An 18,878-nucleotide genomic window follows, 5' to 3' on the forward strand; every position below is an offset into this window, starting at 1 on the left:
ATAGAGGGACCTTCTGTGTGAGGAATTGCGTCATACTGCTGATCAGCTGGTACGTCTGACAGAGGCCTCTAAGAAACACGATGCCTTGCTCCAGTGTGCACAGGAAGACATAGCAAAGAAAGAAGCTGTAATCCAGGAACTCAGGGAGCAGGTAAAACAAAGATATTTTCATATCTAGCTCATTGAGAGGGAGCTGTGGTCAGTTGTAGCTTCTGAAAAAGTTTTCACTTGTACTCTTTAGATGCTCTAAAATGACTTTTGGTGAAGAGATATGCTCTTTCTTGTAAAAGGAAAGTAATAGTTTAAAAACTTCTGAACAAAAATTAGGTAGCTTTTAATGTTTTGGAAACGTTGTCTAGAGATCACAAAATGTTTGCTCTGATGGGAGAATAAAATTATCAGTACCTATAAGAGCAGAGCAACCTCAGGTTATCAGCAGTGTAACCTAGGGGGTTACTTTATCCTATGCTTAACAGTTATCTACGAATAGTATCATTATGTAATACAGATAACTGTTGAGCTCTATAAATGCTGCAGACTGAATAGCTATATTAAACCTTTGTTCAAATTTTAGCTCTAGTTGTCATAACTATCATAGCGCTAAGTAATTTGTTTGTGTTGGCAAAGAATCTAACTGAAGGGGTTTTTTTGAAAGAGGAGTTCTTTTGTCAAGTTAGCGTATTCTCTTGGGGAAACTGATCAAATCTATACCACTAAAATCTTTGTATCAAATAATGTTTCGACCAGTAATGTTTGCCAGCTAAGTTCATAATATTTTTTTTCTGTGTTATCACTCCCTTTGAAAGATAGATTGTGTTAGCAAGGCAATAAAATCAAATACTAACAAGAATAAAATTCAGATGAACTACAAAGTTGTTAAATGTATAGATGCTTTCAAAAATGCTTGTTGCATGCAGCTATTCAAAGTTTTAACAAAGTTTAACTAAATATAGAAGAGTTATGAAAGTGAAGTCTCTGTTAATTTGAAATAACTTGTGGTGTACTTAAGCTTGCTCAAAATAGAGATCTGAGTGCTGTTTTGTTTCCTATTCTGTCTGTATTATGAGCTACTTCTCACTGTGTTTCTAATAGTTAGACAAAATGACAGAGGAACTGGAGAACAGGAAGAATGAATATGAACTGAAAATGAAGCAAATAGATTGCTTTGTGGATGCATCTTCAGTAACATTTCCTCAGGTATGGCACTTGAGAGGAACATTTTCACATAGTTTGTAATCGTTGATGATTTGTCTGGCAAGAATTTATTAATTTATGTCTCCAATGAAGTATGAAAACATGTAATACATACATAGGGAAAACAGTCCTTTACTAACATTTGGTGTGGTTTGGTTTTTTTGACTTGTCAGTGTCCAAAAACTCCTAATTTTGATGTGAATTTGGCCAAGCTTTTGGAAACTCATGAGCAAGAACTAGCTAATAGACGGGCCTCTGCAATAAATCTGGAGCACCTTGTGCACGAACTGAATGAAGAAAGAAGAGCAAAAAATGATGAAATTCTAAGGCTGAAGGTACTATGAATTAATATCTGCTGGCAATTTGTAAGGCCAAAATGAGATGGAGTTTTTTTAATGAGCTCTGCTTAGTAGTATGTCCATTAAAAACAGGAAGGCAGTTTTTGGTTTTCCCTTTACCTAGGCTGGTGTTATGAATGATGTTCTATTTTTCCAATTTATCAAGCAACAAGATTAAATTTAATAGTAAATTTTTAATAGTAACAAATACAATCAAAGTATTGGAGATTGCAATTAAAGTATTGGAGATTAATACAATCAAAGTGCATATATTTAAGAATATACAAAATTTGGCAGTAAGTAATTAAGTATACTTGAGGTTCGTATAAAGCATAAGCAAAACCGACTGGGGAGGGGTCCCCCCCTCCGACCAGGGGTACAGGGAGTGGCTCGCCATTCCTCAAGGCTAACAATCTCACTTATATACTGTAGGCTACAGAAGTTTCTAGAAAACTCCTCCTAGTTTCTATTCCTAAAATGTGTGTCGCTATGTGTACGACGCATGCTCTACGAATGGGTTAGGGGGTGTCTCATCCTTTTGAGGGTCTTATTTCTGATGAAGGCTCATCGTCTTCCTCAGCGACTGAGGTGTGACCCGCAGGTAGCGCAGGCGCACTGTGTGACTGAGCAGATGTTTTCCATAACAAGACTTTAATTGAGTCCCATGCTTGGAATCATCCATTTTTGCCCATTTCAATGTTGAAACTTTGTATTTCTAGATGCTGCTTGTCAGACCTATGTCCTTCTACTATTCTTGTTTGACTTTCTTCCAACCTCCTTCTTCAATTCCCAACATCTGGAAGATGTCCTTTGCTCTGTTTCACCCATCTCCCCCCTTACTCTGTAACAGTTGTCTTCTATTGATCTAAATACAATTTTGTTAATATAGTTACAATTTAATTAGCGCGAATCACATTTATCACACTGGGAACAAGCGGTGACAATTTGCTTGCGATGTCTGTAAATCTCATTTTCCCAAGGACTGTGCTGTTTTGTGTTCGTGAATGTCAAATGTTAACATCATTTTTGCTGCTGAAATGGGTCTCTATATTTGCTGCTGAAACTATTCTCAATAGTTTCTAGTGTGACTATAGATGGACAGGTGATATGCAGATATTTGCCAGAGAACCATGCTTGTTTTCTGATAAGTAATTTTTGTCTACTATTTTATTCTAAAACATGTTCAACTGGAAATGAAAACAGGAACTGCAATTTGATCTTCAAATAAAATGTTTGGAATTTCACTTGCTTAGGAACAATTAAATGAGTTGGAGAACTTGCGTCTGGAAATGCAGATATTGATGGAGAACAACAGGAGTTTACAGAGCCTTGTAGAAGCTCAGAGACCAAGCAAGAACAGGTAAAGTAAAATAAAGTACAAAAAATCTCTCTTAACTTGAAATAACTCAGATAAAGTTTACAGGTTTTATATGAAATACAGTCTTACGTTTTTGCCTGTTATTTACTGCCTTGTAAACTTTATGGCCCTTAAACCACAAGTTCTTAAATGCAACTAAGTTTTATAAAGGGAATGGAATCAGAATGTAAAATCATTATAGGCATAGTAATTCCTGGGTATTATATATTGCCATGTCACTTGTGTAGTTATGGATCCAGTAGATAAAGAACATCCAAATGAATGCAACACAAGTTCCAATACAGAGACACAAATGAAATTTTAAAGCCTCCAATATACAATTAGCCTTTGGTCTATTCAAACTACAAATCTTATCAACTAAAAGGAGCAGGGAATTCTTAGTGCATATTCAAATTCTATCCCAAAGTCCCAAGCCAGGAATCCAACAAGTGAGGAACAAAAAGTAAGGCTTTTTTGTGGAAAAGTTTTGTCTAGAAAACCTACATAAACTGTGAAAAATAAAGCCACAGAATCCAGTGTTCTATGGCAATGTAACCACTGTTGTTTGTCTGTTATTTCCAATTCACAACACAGTTTCAAAAGTCTGTTGCAATCTAAGCAAAAAGCCTTAGAAACAACATCGTTGTTCAGTAACCCTACCTGATCTGTTCACAAGATTTTAAGTTACTGAAAATAGTGGTTTTATTGAAATTGGATGCAATTATAAAACTCTTATTAACCAATTAAGTTTTTCCCGTATGGTACACTACAAGGATGAAGTTGGTTTGTGAGTTATTTTAATTTTATGTATTTTCCTCTTTCCATCCAATGTCATGTTGATTAAAAACTAACAAAATAAAAATTAGTGCAGTCTTTTGAATACAAGAAGCTTTTACTGTCTTAGCTTGGCAAGACTACTGAGCAGTGATCTCTTGTAGGAAGTCTTTCTGCAGTCTCCATACACATGAGAACTGTGAACTAATAAAATGTGTACCTCCATCCCAAAGCTGTCCTTGTGGTTTAACCCCAGCCAGCAGCAAAGCCCCACACAACCACTCACTTCCTCCCCCACCAGTAGGATCAGGGAGAGAATCAGGAGAGCAGAACCCAGAAAACCTGTGGGCTGAGATAAGGGCACTTTAATGAGGAAAGTGAAAGTCACGCACACATACAAGCAAAGCAAAACAGGGGATTAATTCACTGCTTCCCATGGACAGGCAGGTGTTCAGCCATCTCTGGGACAGCAGGGCCCCAGCACACACAACAGTGACTTTGGAAGATGAACACCATCACTCCAAACATCCCCTCTTCCTTCTTTTCCCCCTCACTTTATTATACACTGAGCATGATGCCATGGTCTGGAATGTCCCTTAGGTCAGTTTGGGTCACCTGTCCCAGCTGTGTCTCCTCCCACCTACCATGCACCCCCAACTTCCCTGCCAGTGGGGAAAGAAGAAAAGGCCTTGACTCTGTGCAAGCCCTGCTCAGTAACAACAAAAATGTCTGCATTATCAACCCTGTGCTCAGCACAAATCCAAAATGCAGCATTGTAATGGCTGCTGTGAAGATGATTAATTCTACCCCAGCCAAAATCAGCACAGCTGTCTAACAATGGTTGCATATTTATTACATCTGTAATTGTTTCCAATAAAACATTAATTTCTCTATAGTCTGATGAAAGAAACTGTGTTTAGAAGTTTAATCCCTTCCAGAGTTTCATGATGCTCAATATTTTGAGTATGAATACGTGTGAAAACATCTGCACACATTTACTGGTTTAATCTGGGTAACGTTTTTACAACTGGCTTCCTCTGTTAGTGAGAAACTTTTTTTCTCATTCTTGAATTTCCTAGTGATCAGAAACATCCTGATGTTCAGTACCTTAAAGAGAAAGAGGAAGAGACTGCTGAAGAGCTACTTGCCAAGGTATATTATCCTCGTGTCAGTTGCTGTTGATCTTCTGTGAAGTATTAATGTGTGGGGTTTTTTTTGTTTTGTTTTCATGGCAGCAAAACAAACACCAATTTCTAGTGAATTCTAACTGGCATAGCCTGACACTTAGCTCTTAGGATTTCAATCTTGGCCTAACACCAGTGAACTGGGTGTCAGATTGCACAATTAGCAAAAACAGATTCAGGTTGCTAAATCTGACTCATCCTCAGAGTTGGAAAGTGAAGACTGTGTCACTTGCTAATGTCAAAGGGAAGTTAATGCCACAGCAGAGGCTTCCATGAATGTCCCAGACAGAAGAGGCCCCCTGTTAGACCTCTGCCTTGTGTGAGTGGGCAGAGAGGCACTGTTGTCGGCCAGCTGTGCTGGCATGAAATGGGAAATATGTGCCTACAGCAAAAAGATGAACTTAAAGTGAGTATTAGAGATGTGAACTACTGGGTAGTAGGACGATCTGGAATGAGATATGTAACATCAATTAAGCGACATATTTTTAAACATATATGTGTGTATGTTAAACATTAATACTGCATCTAATGTTTTTGAACTTTCACAGAATAAAGCAGTGGAAGAAATGCTGAAAATCAAAGCAGAGTAAGTCTAACTATTGTTCTTTGAACTGGAAACTAGTATTAAACTAATTAATGACGGAAAAATAGTTATATTTAAGCAACAGCAGTCCAAGAGCAAGATATCTTGAGTTCCTACTTTTTCTCATCAGTAGGTGGTAGTAGCACCTATTACTACCTAGCATTATATAAGAACAATACTTTATTGGGCAGAACCATAAAAACCTAAATTGAAAGGGATGTTTTTAAACGTTTTAAGTTATTTATATGCAGTGAATTGTAATTGCATTCCTTTTCAAATTAAATTGAAACAATGTTCATTTATTTATTAATATTGTAAATGTTTTATAATTTTAAACATAATGTAATTATTTGGGTTTTATCCTATCTGTTTAAATTTCTGTGGTTCACCTTGAAAAATTTTTATTATTAGAGGATTTCTAAATTGCGTTTGCACTGTTGGGCAGGTAGTCCTCTAAATTCAAGTGTTTTGTACCTTGAATGGATAATAGTGAAGAAAGAAAATACTGAATCAGTAGATAAAAATTAGTTTAAAAATGTTTGTGCTGCTATTCTGTTCCTAATGTGTATTGCTTCAGGATTTATTGTGGCTGAATCTCCTAACATGAGAGTTATATACATTTGACATAATGCTTTCTATGTAAGTAACTTCTTTTAAGGAGGAAAATTGTTCTTATGCACACAGTCATTTCAAAAGTAATTTACATTAAATTTTCCAGAAACCCTAGTCTGGAAATTAGGGATTCTTTTGCTATTTGATGCACTGATCTGGCATTCCTGTCTGGTCTCCAAAATGCACTTTATAGCAGTGCTACAATGCATCATACAAGCAAATAATGGACAAAGAGGGAAAATATTCTTTTCTTATCAAGAAGTTGTCTTGACAAATGCAGCAAATGAATACCGTTCACAGAGCAGATCTTCAACACCATGCTTCAATAAAACAAAACTGATGACAAAAACTTAATGTATGCAATATTTGAATTGATCTGCAAAATTACAGAATTTAAGTTTATAAAAACAATAGACAGGCTGCTGAGTTTGATGGCATTGTTTAATATCCTGTGATCTCATCCGCTGAAAATGTTTTAATTCTAACCAAAGTGGTACTCATTCTGTTACCAGGCCAACCAAACAGATTCAGACCATATGAACTGCTCAGACATGTTTCTGAGCAACAAGGCTGTTGGGGAAAAAGCCAGAGACAAACAAGCATTTTAGAGGAAACCTGAAGTGCAGCTGAGTTTAGCTGGAAAATTTACATTCCTTAGGTGAATTAATGCAAAGTGTTCTTGTAGGTGAAGCTTCATGTTTTCAATCATGAGTGGAGTTGTATATCCTGGATTGCAAACAGCACAGTTCCCAAAGAGAAGAGCAGCTCCAAAACATTGCCTAGTTGATAGTATCAAACACAAGAACTGTGAAACATAATGAAATTTTTCCTTTCTTTAGCACAATATCTCAAAATAATGCTTTTAAAGGAGCCTCTCTCCATGTCCAGGACTGACTTAGTAATTCAGTTGTATGACATCTGTGTTGGTTTTTCATGTTTTATGATTCTTTTATATTGGCAGATTAGAAGAGACCAAAAATATCCTCAGAATCCGGGAGAATACCTGTCATGAAATGACTCTGGAGATGGAACGAACAAGGACTTTGGAGCTCAAAGCATTTAATGAGAAAGAAGAAATGAGATCAAAACTGGAGGAAGCATATGAAGAAAGAGACAAGATTGGAAAGGTTACATATACATAATTTTTCTGTCATCTTCACAGCAGAATCTTATTTAGCAGATGCACAGCTGTTTTGTTTTGCAGTTCAGTTGTATTTATGTTCTTTGCACTAGTGAAAGTTTGGATACAGAAATCACTTAGTAGTACAAATCAAATAGTGCTCTTTTTTTGCCCTTCAGAGGGATCTAACACAGTGTCTGAGGAGACATAAGACAAACATGTATTTCCTGAATGAACCAACTCTTGCATCCTGTGTTAAAACAAACTTAAATGTTAGTACGTTAATAGCTCTTAGAAGCTATTGCTTCTGAAAAGAGAAGGAGAGGCTACTGCTGAGAGGTACACAGTGTCTTTATTATTGCAGGAAATACAATTCTTGAGGAAGCAAGTTGAGTCGCTTGCTGAGGAGAATGGGAAATTACTTGGTCATCAAAACCTAAACCAGAAGATTCAGTATCTTGTAAGACTGAAGAAAGATAATGCTAAACTTACAGAGGTAAGTTGCAGAGTACATTACAGATGAAGTAATGGCCTGACATAGGAAAGAGTTAAGCTTTGAGAATGAAAACTTGAATTCCTGCTCTTCTGTTTGAGAGGAACAAAGATACCTTTGATTTTATGCAGCTGAGTATCTCATGGCTGGTGTGTCTCCTCACAAACTGCAGACAAGCATCTCAATTTTATTTCCTCAAGTATATAGTGTATAAAAAACTTGAATAACTCTAGATACTGCTTGTGTAAAAATTAAAAAAAAAAGTTAGGATAATTTCCATAATATGTCCCATGTTTTTTGTCTGTTTTACAGGAGACTGAAAAACTACGAGTTGAAAATGCTTTTTTGAAAGAATCAAAAAAACGTAACATTTGTAGACATCGTGATCAGCTGTAATGACCCAAATAAAACTCCAGAGCCATATTTTTCAAATGTACAGAATCAGCAAAAGTCAATTGTCAAATTTGACTGTTGCTGTGGTTATGGAATAATCAAGTATTTTAGTTTGTAGATATTTTGCTGGTAATAACTCTAAGTGAAGATTGTTATTCCAGCTCTGTGGGAAGCTTTCAATGACATTTTAACACCTTTTTGTAATTTTTCAGTGTAAAAAACTGATTTTGTATAGGTGCTAGGTAGATACCTCCTTGAAACTTCTTGCCAAGGAGAAGCTTTGTCACTGGGAACACACCTGGACTTTTGTCTCCTTTTGTGCTTTTATTCAGGTTCCCGAAATGCTACATTTTCCATCAGAGCCAAAATTCAAAAAGCACAACTCCTTTGTGTTTATTTCTTTAATTAAACATAAGATGATTTTCCTGGGTTGCTTAAAAATAATTTTCATGTTGAACTTTTTTCAATAAAGCATAAATGTGAATTTAGTAATGGGCTTATATTTTTAGTTTCTGTTCTTTCATTATTTGAAAATAAAATGCTTTTCAAACCTTTTTTCTGTTAGTATAGACTTACATTATATAGTGCTTCTATAGTAGCACTGTAGGAAATTCTAAGTATTTTGCAACCATTTTCTTATCAAAGAATTGAAAAATGTTAGGAAAGAAGATGTGAAAATATGCAGAGCATTTTAGGAGTACAGCATAAGTTCATTTAATCGCACTTAAAGATTTATTACGAATAACTGAAATGTTTGTTAGTGCAACAGGAAATGTTGATTTTTTTAGCAATATCAAACTAGTTTTTTCTTTACTGCCACAATCCTATCGTTCTGTTTTCTGGCTAATTCATACAATACTAGTTTTGACCACAAGCACTGTGGCAAAAGGGAATAAAGAGGAAAGATGTGTCTAGTAAAGGGCAGCATATATCTGAAGACTTTCTATATTACTTGGCTGAGAGGAAGAAGAATTTCTACCACCTTGTCTATGAATTTTTAAGTTGCGGATTTGTTCCCACTTGAGATGTGAAGTATTTAAAGGGAAGAGGTGTTAGGGTATGAGTAAAGGTCAGAACTAGGACGGATGATGAGCACACAGTCCAAGTGGCTTAATCAAGGGTGCTTTTATTTGTTACTGCCATGTTCTAGGTTTCCAAGTGTTCGTTTCCTCTTTCTGGGCTGTTTTCATGTGCTATCCTTTTTCTGTGTTGTATGTGTCCACAGGAGAAGCAGCGTTGTCCTCTGACTCCATGCTTTTCCGTTTGTTTCAATAAAGCTTCTGTACATAAGCTAACACGGCCCACGTGCCCTTCCCCGGGTGGGGCCCGCCCGTACGCGGGGCGGCGCTGGCGCTGTGAGGGCCGGGCCGGGCCGGGCCAGGCCAGGCCAGGCCAGGCCATGCGGGCGGGGGCCGGGGCGGCGGCGGCGGCAGCGGCAGCGGGGAGCCTGGGGGCGGCGGCGGCGGCCGCGGCGAAGCTGGCGCTGGGCGCGGGCGGGGAGGCAGCTGGCGGCCCGGTAAGGAAGGAGGGCAGGCAGTGCTGGGCGCCCCGAATTCGCGTGCGGCCGCCCCGCAGGCGGCACGCGGTGCTCCTCGCGGCGGTGGAAGGGATCAAGCGCGCTGCTTCTTCCTCCGCTCCCAGGGGCTGCTCTGGATTTGCACGGAGGGGGGGCGGTCTCGGAGAGCGGAGCCGTGACTCATCTCTGGGGGAGCCTAGCCCTGCAGGGCTGACTAATGCGCGGTGCCGACGTAAACAGCGGGAAGAGCGCAGCGAGGCTGATGGGTGTGAAGAGAGCGAGCGTGGTACGGGAATGCCCCGAACCAAGCCCAACTCTGGGAGCCCATTTTCCGTCCTTCTGCATCAGTGTTACTTTAAAGCAGGATGTTAGCATGATTAAGCATCAAGTGCTTGTTCTCAGCGCACTGTTTTGCTGATAGCAGAGCCCTTCTGCCTTTTATTCTGTCTTTGCTCGGCCCTAACTAGAGCAGAGCGGTGGAGCCCTTGATTTCCACTTCTCTTTGGGTGTTCGTTGGTGATGGTCTTTATCTCGGTCGTGTTTCACAAACCTCGGTGTGCCTGAGCTTACATGGGACTGCTGGCCCTTCACCGCAGATGTAGTGTCCTTACCTCCAGGAATCACCTCTGGCACGCCACTGCAGAGGTGGAGATGGGCACGAAGTTGTGCGTGAGTGGGGAGAGGAGAAAGGCAGCATACATGTATCCTAAAAGCACTTTGGGGAGATTCATTTAGGCGTAGGTTGTTACCCACGTGGCAAATGTACATTTGGATTTGAAATCCTAATGGGAACCCACGAGGGAAACTAGATCTGAAACAAATCCAGCCTTGCACCAGGGAAAAAAAACCAGAAATCGATTATTAGAGAGGGTTTAAAAGGCAAAAAAATCAGTACCTGCTAATCCTATTGTTCTTTTCTGATATCTCAGGAGAAATAAAAAATCCTGGTGCTCTTCACTCTGCCCAAAAGAACCCAAATTGTGCACTGTACTGAGAGAGTGGCAGAGCATGGAATTACTGAAAATGCTGACAGCATCTTTTCTGAGTATTTTTCTGTGTTCAAATTTATAAAAATACTGCCCATTTGTGTGGGGGTGAGGGGAGGGAAGTTGGTGCTTCTTTTTTTAATGTGCTATGACAAAGTATCACATCATTGGTGTGAGGTGTTGCCAGAAGGTCAAGAGAGATTATTTCTCCCCTCTACTCAGCCCCAATGAGGCCACACCGGGAATTCTGGGTTCAGTTCTGAGCTCTCCACTGCAAAAAAAAGAGATGGAACTACTGGAGAGTCCAGCAAAGGCTCATAAAGGCAATGAGCATAATTTATGTGAAGAGACGCTGAGAGAGTTGGGGCTGTTCCTCCTGGAGAAGAGAAGGTTCAGGGGGATCTTATAGATGTGTAGAAATACCTGCAGGGAGGGCTCACAAAGGATGGAGCTAGGCTCATTCCAGTGATGCCTAGTAACAGGAGCAGAGGCCAAGGGCACATGCTGAAACGGGCAGTTCTCTGTGAACATCCAGAAACACCTTTTCACTTTGAGGGTGACCAGACACTGGCCCAGGTTGCTCAGGGGTGTGGTAGAGTCTCCATCCTTGGAGATACTCAGATACTGTCTGGACATGGACCTGCGCAATCTGCTGGAGTGATGAGGTTCCACCAGATGAGCTTTGGAGATCCCTTTCAACCTCAACCATGCTGTGATTCCATGACTCTTTTCTGGGCAGATTGGTTTCTTTCAGTTTTCAAGTCCATTCCAGGTGACAAATTAATCAGCTTAGCTGCAAAACTAGCTAAGTTTTATGTAAATGCCATAATCTTCCTAGTAGCTTAAACTGCACGGGACTGTAGATCCATAAATATCTCAGTGCACACACGTGGCAAAAGCATTTCTGCAGAGCATCCACGAGGTGACAGAGATTCAAGGAGTTTTGTGTTGGAGGAAGAGCTACAGAAATCCCAAAATAAGTGTAATAGCAGCTATCACTTGTGCAGCATGGAACACGGCAGCAAAAACTGTATTGACATTTCTAAGAGCTGATGATGCAGGGTAGCAGGATACTCAAGGGCACGGTAGGGATGTATTTCCTGGCCAGAAGGATGTGTTGGGGTGGCCCAGCCTGAGAGCAACTTGACCAGGAAGGGTCATTGCACTTGAACAAAAGTTCTTTGCTTTCTCTGCTCCCCTGCCAATCTTCATCTAAAATTACTTCTGCTACTTCAGGAGTGATTCTGGATTATCTGAAATGTACACTGAAATTAATCTTTGCTTAGAAAAGCAATCAGAACAGTAATCCTTGACTCATTGGGGTGGCTCAGCTGAGCCCTCAGCAGGGGAAGAATTTATGTCCGTCCTTCCTTGTGAGGAACACGTGGGGATGTTCCTATCTCTCTGTCTGCATAACATTGCGATGACCACTCTGCTGCCCTGGGCATAGAGAAACTTGACCTTTCTCTGACAAACTTTCCTTCTGTGCATGTGCCACCTGCAGCTGATTTCCCTGGGTCTGCATTAGGAGTTCAGAAGAAGCCATGGGTTCCGGCTCACTTTTGAAGGTGGGAGAGTTGCTGTGATGGTGGGAGCCAGCTTTGCTTCACCTCTGGTAGTCTCAGACTAGCTCAAGTCTGGCAAGATCTGTGGAGGTCTCGAGTCCAAGCTTTGCATGCACATCACCTTCTCCAGTTAAGTTTTAAATACTTAGAAGGTTGGAGAGCTCATGACCTCTGTTCCAGTGCTTGATCATCTTTGCTTTTCCTCATAACAGATTTCATTTGTTCCAAACTTCACTTGTTGCCTCGTTATATCCAGCTGGACCTTGGAGGAGAGCCTGAGCTCCATTCCTGTACGCCCTCTGGCTCATGGTTGAAGACTGTAACAAGATTTCTTAAAGGCTTTTTTTTTGCCTCAGTAGAATGGTCTCTTTCTGATCCAGAGATACACTGAAGTTAGGTGAAACACAGAGAATTGTTTTCCCCTCTCATCCCTACTCCCAAGTCTGCTTACTCACTAGAGGTGTGTGGATGTACAGAACTCCCCAAGGAAAGTAAAACTGCCAGGTCATACAGGCAGAGGGTGAAACTGGGAGGTAAACCCTATCCTGTGGTGAGCCCTAACACAGCAGAAATTTTCTTCCTCAGAGGAGCAGTAGTAGCTGGACATGGCTGTTCCTTTTACGCATCCACACAGGGTTTGTCAGGGTGTCAGTGGGAAAGCAAAGTGATTCACTAGTGGGAATTATTCTGAATCTTTACTGTTGCCCTGATCAGTTGCAAAAGTTGGAGACCTTTGCCGCAAGTGGGGCAAAATGAAGACACACCTGCAGCATCCCTTACTGGAGTGGGATTAGCCTCGGAAAGCTTGTGCCAGCCATCAAGCATGGATTTGCTTTACATTGTTTTCTTTTTAACTTTGTACTTGCCATATCACTTGTTTCAGAAAACTGTGAGATTCCCCACTTCTTGCAATTAGTAATTTCTTCTGAGTGGGAGCAGAACACAGTTGGTGGACCCCATTGATTTGGGCAGCTGGCAGGAGGACACTGCAGTCATTCCCACAGGGCAGGTGCCACCTCTGAGCTGTACCTGGTGGCTTCAAACCTGCATTTCTGTCTGCCTCAAGATGGATCCCACCGTGGACTGAAAGGTGACAAGCTATGAAGGTGTGATTGCTACGGGCTTAGACAAAGCTTTTCTTTCACTTGTCACTGTGAGAGTTGTGATCTGCCTGCCTGTGATCTGCCTTGGTGTCTTCACATCAACTACATGGTACCCAGGGGCTGGGGCTTAAACCAGCTGCTTAAACTAGGAAGGGGTGGGGAGCACTGAATGGTGCTGGCTTTTCAGGTGCAACTGTGCCCTTTTTTCAGACTGAGGCAGTTACACATCTGGTCAGGTTGTCTAAGGAAGGAGATCTTTCTTGAGGCCCTTGAATTCAGAAATAGTTTTATTGCTACTAAATGCTAGAGCAGAGACCCCTCAGTAAACCTCTCTACTCTCCAATGAGTGTGCAAAACAAGGCATGAAGCCATTCAGCTCTTCCTTTCCTCCCAGAGATCCTGCTCTGCCCTCACTGCAGCAATAGGGCAGGCCAGGTCCTGGGAACTCATAAGGACGAGTGCTTTAGGACCACCCAGGTCTTGGCTCACATTCACAGCAGTTGGGTTCTGGAGCACACACAGTGCCAGCATATACATGTCTGGTGTTTGTCAGACTGAATTTGACCCTTTTCCCTACATCAAGTGGTAAGTAAAGGGCATTTATGGGCATTGCATGTGGCACCACGTTGTGAGCTGGAGAGCTTTCTGCAGATTGGCTTCTGGCATGGCAGCTGCTGCACATTATCCCAGCACTTCTCAGCTTGTAGTGTGAAGCTGGGCTTGCAGCAGGACATGGCAGGCTCAGAGTCTGTCCAGAGCTGTTTCCTTGTTTCCATTTCCTTCTGTGATTTAATATATTCATCTCTGTGTAATACCAGCTGCAATTCAGTTTTAAAAGCCCACACCATTAGGTTTGGATCCAAAGTGCCCATGAATTATTGAGGTTGAATATGTGGAGGGTGAAAATACACAGAGTTTTCTGTTTTGTCCTGCAGCTGCCAGTGTTGCTTCGCCTCACCTGTGTTGGCCTGGTGTTTGTGTGCAATGCAGTGATGTGGGCAGTCTTCACAAAAGCCTTACGACTCTCCTCCTCCTCAGCTGCTGCCTCTGTGACAACAACAGCCTCCAACTTCATCTCTTCCGTGAGTAGACCCCTTCCCCAGACACTGAAGCCTGAGGAGCACAGCAAGGTGGGAATGCTCACGCTGGTTGTTGCTCATCTCCCAGTGCAGCCAGCTTTGCTGGCCACAAAGGAAGAGTTAGAGGCAGATGTGAAATTATTGTGTCAGGCCTCAGCTGCTCTGATAGTTGTTCATGGCACAAGTGGTGGAACTTTCCTGGGTGGTGCGGGAGGAAGGGTGACATGCAGCAGCAAGGCAGTTTGCTGCAGCAGCCATGCAGCAGCAACACGGTTTACTGAACTTTTCTGATTGCCAGTGGGAGCTGGAGCTTTGCTTCATTTTGCTTTTCCTTTGCAGCACTTCACTTGTGACCAGCCGGAGTCACCCTAGCTGGGTGTGAAGATGCATCACCTCTAGTGACAGCAAGAGTGTTTGACCCACGGGTTTTTTCTACTTGCTTTTCACTTTTGGCAGCAGTCCACCTTTTTCTGTGCTCCAGCTGGCAGACAGCTCATGATGGTGTCCAATAATTGACAATAATAATAAACGCCCAGTCAGTGGGAGATTTGGCTCCTGAGAAGTGCTGGGAAGGCAGCAAAGCACATGTGCATCTGCCAAATCCTGCTTTGGGACCACAGTATGGCTGTGCTTCCAGACTGGTGGTGGAGTTGGTCATTGCCAGCATCTCCTTCAGCAGCCATTCCTGTTGATCATCCCAGTAGGAGTTTCCTCAACCAGGTTTTTTCCAGGGCTGTCTCTCCCAGAAGTCCTCACAGCTCTGGCAGCACAAGATGCCTTGAGGTAGCTTGGCCCAACAAAGCTTTGTGTCTCTCTTTTCCTTCAGGCTATCCTGGGAAAACTGCTCTTCAGGGAGACATGGACGGCTCTGTGGTGGGTCGGCCTCACCATGACAGTCTGCGGGCTCATGCTGCTGCACACAACTGCACCCCAGCTGGTGCAGGTCCCAGCAGAGAAGAAGGAATGATAGCTGCTGGAGGGGTCACAGTGCCATGCTGCCCCTCTCTAGCCTGTCTCATGACGACATCCTCAGTCCCCACCAGCCTCTGAACACGTCAGCCACCAAGCTGCTAACCCCTGCTTACTGCTCACCTGCTGACTTGCAGAATCACGTTGGTCACATCTTTACTGGTGGTGGCAATGACTCGGAGGGAGCTGGTCAACTCTGAGTCAGTATTGTGAAAATCAGGGCCAGAGGCTTATCAACCACTCCTCCTCTTCACACCCTGTGGCTGTGGAGCTTTCCCAGTTTGGGGAATGCTGAAAGTGAAGATGGTGGTTGTGGAAGGTGCTTTTGTATCAGTATTTTTCCATGAAAGGACCTATCCCAAAATAGAAGAGCAATCAGAATTAGATACTGAAGGCAGCTGTTATTCCTGCTCTGCTGTTCCTGACTTTCTGTCACTTGAAATGGTTCTATGCCCACTATGTCCACTTGTTAGGCTGTGGAGACTTTCATTAATTCAGCTTCCTCTATCAGTCAATACACCTTTTAACTTGCCATTTGTATTTGACATCTAGAGTTTTTCCTTACCCATTCCTGACATGTTAATCACTGTAAGGTTGCTGTTCTTTCCTTTAAACCTTTACCCAGAAGAGGATTTTGATCAACATTCCTGCTTTGTGTGGGTCAAACTAATTTTGGGACGATTCAACAGGCAACCTGCTTTCACTTGGAACATCCATGTTCAACACATTCCCCATCCCTACTCAAGTTGACAATTGCTTTAATTGCTTTACCAAAACTCCATTTTGGTAAAAGGGAGTATCTCAAGCTATGTTCTTTCTACATCTTTGGATGATGCTTATTCCCATTCATGTGATGTGATGTGATGTGATGTGATGTGATGTGATGTGATCAACCAGATCACTGGTATCTGCTAAATTTTGCATCAGTGATGACTCCGTGTTCAGGTGTCAATTTGGTGAATGTCTCACGAATCATCATTTGTAAGGTATGAGCTTCATTCCTCTGCCCATTTCTTTTTTTTCTCCTTGTAAATTCTTCCGTTGGAATCTTAATTAAGAAATTTAATGATACTTATAAATGTATGCATCATGCTGGTGATATCACGTGTTTGCTCTGGGCTTGCCAGGTTGTCTCTGTCACCTTGTAATGACAGAAGGTGAGTCACAGTTCTGGCATGTGCAGAAAACCTAAGGACACATTTCTGTGAGCGTCTGTACCAGAACCTGTCAGGTCTGTCATGGCTGGCAGATCTGCGCTGTGTCAAATGTAAAATAGACTTATGCATGGAAATACTGCTGGAGTATACTGTTGGGCCTTTTTCTTCTTTGAATAAGAAGAGTCATGATCTCACAGAAGAGGCCAAGAGCCATTTGCTCCATTCCCTGCCATGCTAGCTCACCACATCTGGCAACCATGTCCCAAGAGGGGCAAAGCCTTTGCCTCTCCCCTCAGTGTGCTCTCAAGTCTTCTCATCAAAGAGGGGAGCTGCATTTGTGGTGGGGGAGAGGGCAGAATGCTCTTAGTGTCTTCCCTCCCTGCCACCATGGGTCTCTGCACCTGGGGAGCTCTCTGGGTGGCAGCAGTGGTAGGGTGGGACACGTCCAGTTGCCTGGGAAGCTGGGACTTGACACAGGGACCTAGCATCCCTCTTAGGTCTGCAGACATGACAGCCAGGAACCGTGCATTTCTGGGGACATCAAGTCTCCTTAGATCTTCATACATGATGGAAAATTAATGAATCCTCATTTATTTGCCCTTGTTATTAACACTCAGCCAGCTGTAAGCCATGGCTGCTTTCGTGCAAACACCAGTAGAAGGGCCAGGCTCTCTGGTTAATTTGGCTGTTGTCCCATTTCCTAATAAACCATTTGGAAACCTGGACTATCTCAAAACGGACATTTCTTTATTACAGTCACTGTTGGAGGTCAAGGTTTAGGAGGCGTTTGTTCGGAAGTGGAAGGTGTGTAGAAGGCGTGAGCAGCACTTTACTTGGTGATGTTCACTTTAAGGCAGATGAGTATAAACCAGGGCTGTAAATTCTCTCATAAATGCTTGAAAGTGGGAACAGAAGTAAATTTTCCTCCAGTTCCCATGGGAAGAAAAGATTGCCAAGTAGGGTTCATTTTATGGCAGAATTCCACTCCTCATGTACACAGAGTTTGGCCATGTCTGCTGGTGGGGCCAGGGCTACAAGAAAAACTGCAATCACTGTTTGGCAAAGCAGTGCACTTCTGGTAAACCATTCATATGGGATCATCCAAAATGTGACTGAAGATGATAACAAAAAGGAGGAGATTTCCAAAATAAAATTCTGTCCAAAGCTCAGTGGCTGAATTTTTTTATTTGCACATATTTTAGATCACACACACACACAATAAAAAAAGCAATGTGAGACTAATGAATAAGCTGTGTTTGACAAGTTGTGGCTCAGATGTGGTGGACTTTGTAAGGTGGCTGAAGATCATGGCCAACTCCAAGACCTTGGTTTACCTGGGCGGATGGTGAGTTAACCTTTTGTGAGAATTACAGCAGTGTGCTTGTGTGGAGTTTTTGCTCAGTTTAGGTGAGGTATTATTAGAGAAGAGTCTTGGGCACATGTTTCCACTCGCATTCCAGCAAAAATACACTTCTGTGTGCACATCTCACAGAAGCACAGTGCAGTATCTATACGTTTTCTACCTGGGCTTGTGCAAAGCATTAGACGCTGTCCTGCATTACATTCTTGTCTTTAAACTGGAGACATGGATTTGATCCCAGGCATGCCTACAAGTTGGGTAGAGACATGATTGACAGCAGCCTTGTGGAGAAGGACTTAGGGGTGGTGGCTGACCAGAAACTCAACATGAGCCAGCAGTGTGGGCTGGTAGCCCAGAAAGCCAAACAAATCCTGGAGTGCATCTAAAAGAGCATGGCCAGCAGGTGGAGGGAGGTGATTCTGTCCCTGTACTCTGCTGTGTGAGACCCTACCTGTGGTGCTGCATGCAGCTCTGGTGCTCCTGGCATAGGAAGAACATGCAACCATTGAAGCAAGTCCAGGAAGCCACAAAATTGATAAGGGGACTTGAGCACCTGCTGTTTGAGTACAGGCTGAGAAAGTTGGGGCTGTTCAGCCTGGAGAAGTTTGCATGGCGATCTTCGACTATCTGAAGGGAAGCCAGAGAGGGACTCTTCATCAGGAACTGCAGTGATAGGATGAGGAATTACGGGTGCAAACTGTAAGAACGGATTAGATAGATGGAAAGAAATCTTCACTGAACAGGTTTCCCAGTGAAGTTGTGGATGCCCCATCCCTGGCACTATTCAAGGTCAGGTTGGATGGAGCTCTGAGCAGCCTGGTCTAGTGGAAGGTGTCCCTGCTCCTGGCAGGCTGTTTGGAACTAGATGATCTTTAAGGTACCTTTCAACACAAACCATTCCATGATTCTCTCACCTCCCCAGTGCTGGCTGTAATGAGTCTTTCCTGCACCTACCTCATTCTCAAACACAATGGTTTTTCAGCACCTTGTTCATCATCAGGCATGGCCATACCATGTCATACTTTTAAAGAGTAGAAGAAGCAGGTGCATGGTTCACAGGAAGGCTCACAATGACACTCAGGAAGATTTAAGTAA

The 18,878-nt window shown here is 42.4% G+C and overlaps 2 protein-coding genes across 7 annotated transcripts in view; both read left to right on the top strand.

The window, feature by feature from the left end:
* The window catches only part of KIF15 (kinesin family member 15), a 35,806-nt gene extending 26,463 nt beyond the window's left edge, over window positions 1–9,343 (top strand). For 3 of the 4 annotated variants that reach the window (XM_088165743.1, XM_014878441.2, XM_088165749.1), the window contains 9 exons: window positions 5–151; window positions 1,093–1,197; window positions 1,368–1,529; window positions 2,786–2,892; window positions 4,743–4,815; window positions 5,396–5,433; window positions 7,004–7,169; window positions 7,527–7,658; window positions 7,968–9,343. In XM_088165743.1, the coding sequence (XP_088021869.1) occupies window positions 5–151; window positions 1,093–1,197; window positions 1,368–1,529; window positions 2,786–2,892; window positions 4,743–4,815; window positions 5,396–5,433; window positions 7,004–7,169; window positions 7,527–7,658; window positions 7,968–8,051 (1,014 nt within the window). In that variant the 3' untranslated portion in view covers window positions 8,052–9,343. Of the gene's footprint in view, window positions 1–4; window positions 152–1,092; window positions 1,198–1,367; window positions 1,530–2,735; window positions 2,893–4,742; window positions 4,816–5,395; window positions 5,434–7,003; window positions 7,170–7,526; window positions 7,659–7,967 lie in introns of those variants that run through there. The other variant, XR_015804039.1, reaches the window with a different exon arrangement.
* A 63-nt stretch (window positions 9,344–9,406) lies between these two features.
* TMEM42 (transmembrane protein 42) lies at window positions 9,407–17,592 on the top strand. 3 transcript variants are annotated; one of them, XM_014878362.2, is made up of 3 exons: window positions 9,407–9,564; window positions 14,154–14,300; window positions 15,124–17,592. In XM_014878362.2, exons 1-3 carry the CDS (start codon window positions 9,448–9,450, stop codon window positions 15,262–15,264), a joined length of 405 nt encoding a protein of 134 aa, XP_014733848.2. In that variant the 5' UTR covers window positions 9,407–9,447; the 3' UTR covers window positions 15,265–17,592. The 3 variants fall into 3 exon arrangements, with proteins under 3 accessions (XP_014733848.2, XP_088021580.1, XP_088021589.1); XM_088165454.1 differs by having other exon boundaries at window positions 9,431–9,564; window positions 14,154–14,348; XM_088165463.1 differs by lacking the exon at window positions 9,407–9,564 and adding an exon at window positions 13,197–13,221 and having other exon boundaries at window positions 14,154–14,348.
* The last annotated feature ends 1,286 nt before the right edge of the window (window positions 17,593–18,878 follow it).

Source organism: Sturnus vulgaris, chromosome 1 (genome assembly GCF_052056855.1).
Source record: "Sturnus vulgaris isolate bStuVul1 chromosome 1, bStuVul1.hap1, whole genome shotgun sequence".
In the NCBI taxonomy this organism is placed as follows: domain Eukaryota; kingdom Metazoa; phylum Chordata; class Aves; order Passeriformes; family Sturnidae; genus Sturnus; species Sturnus vulgaris.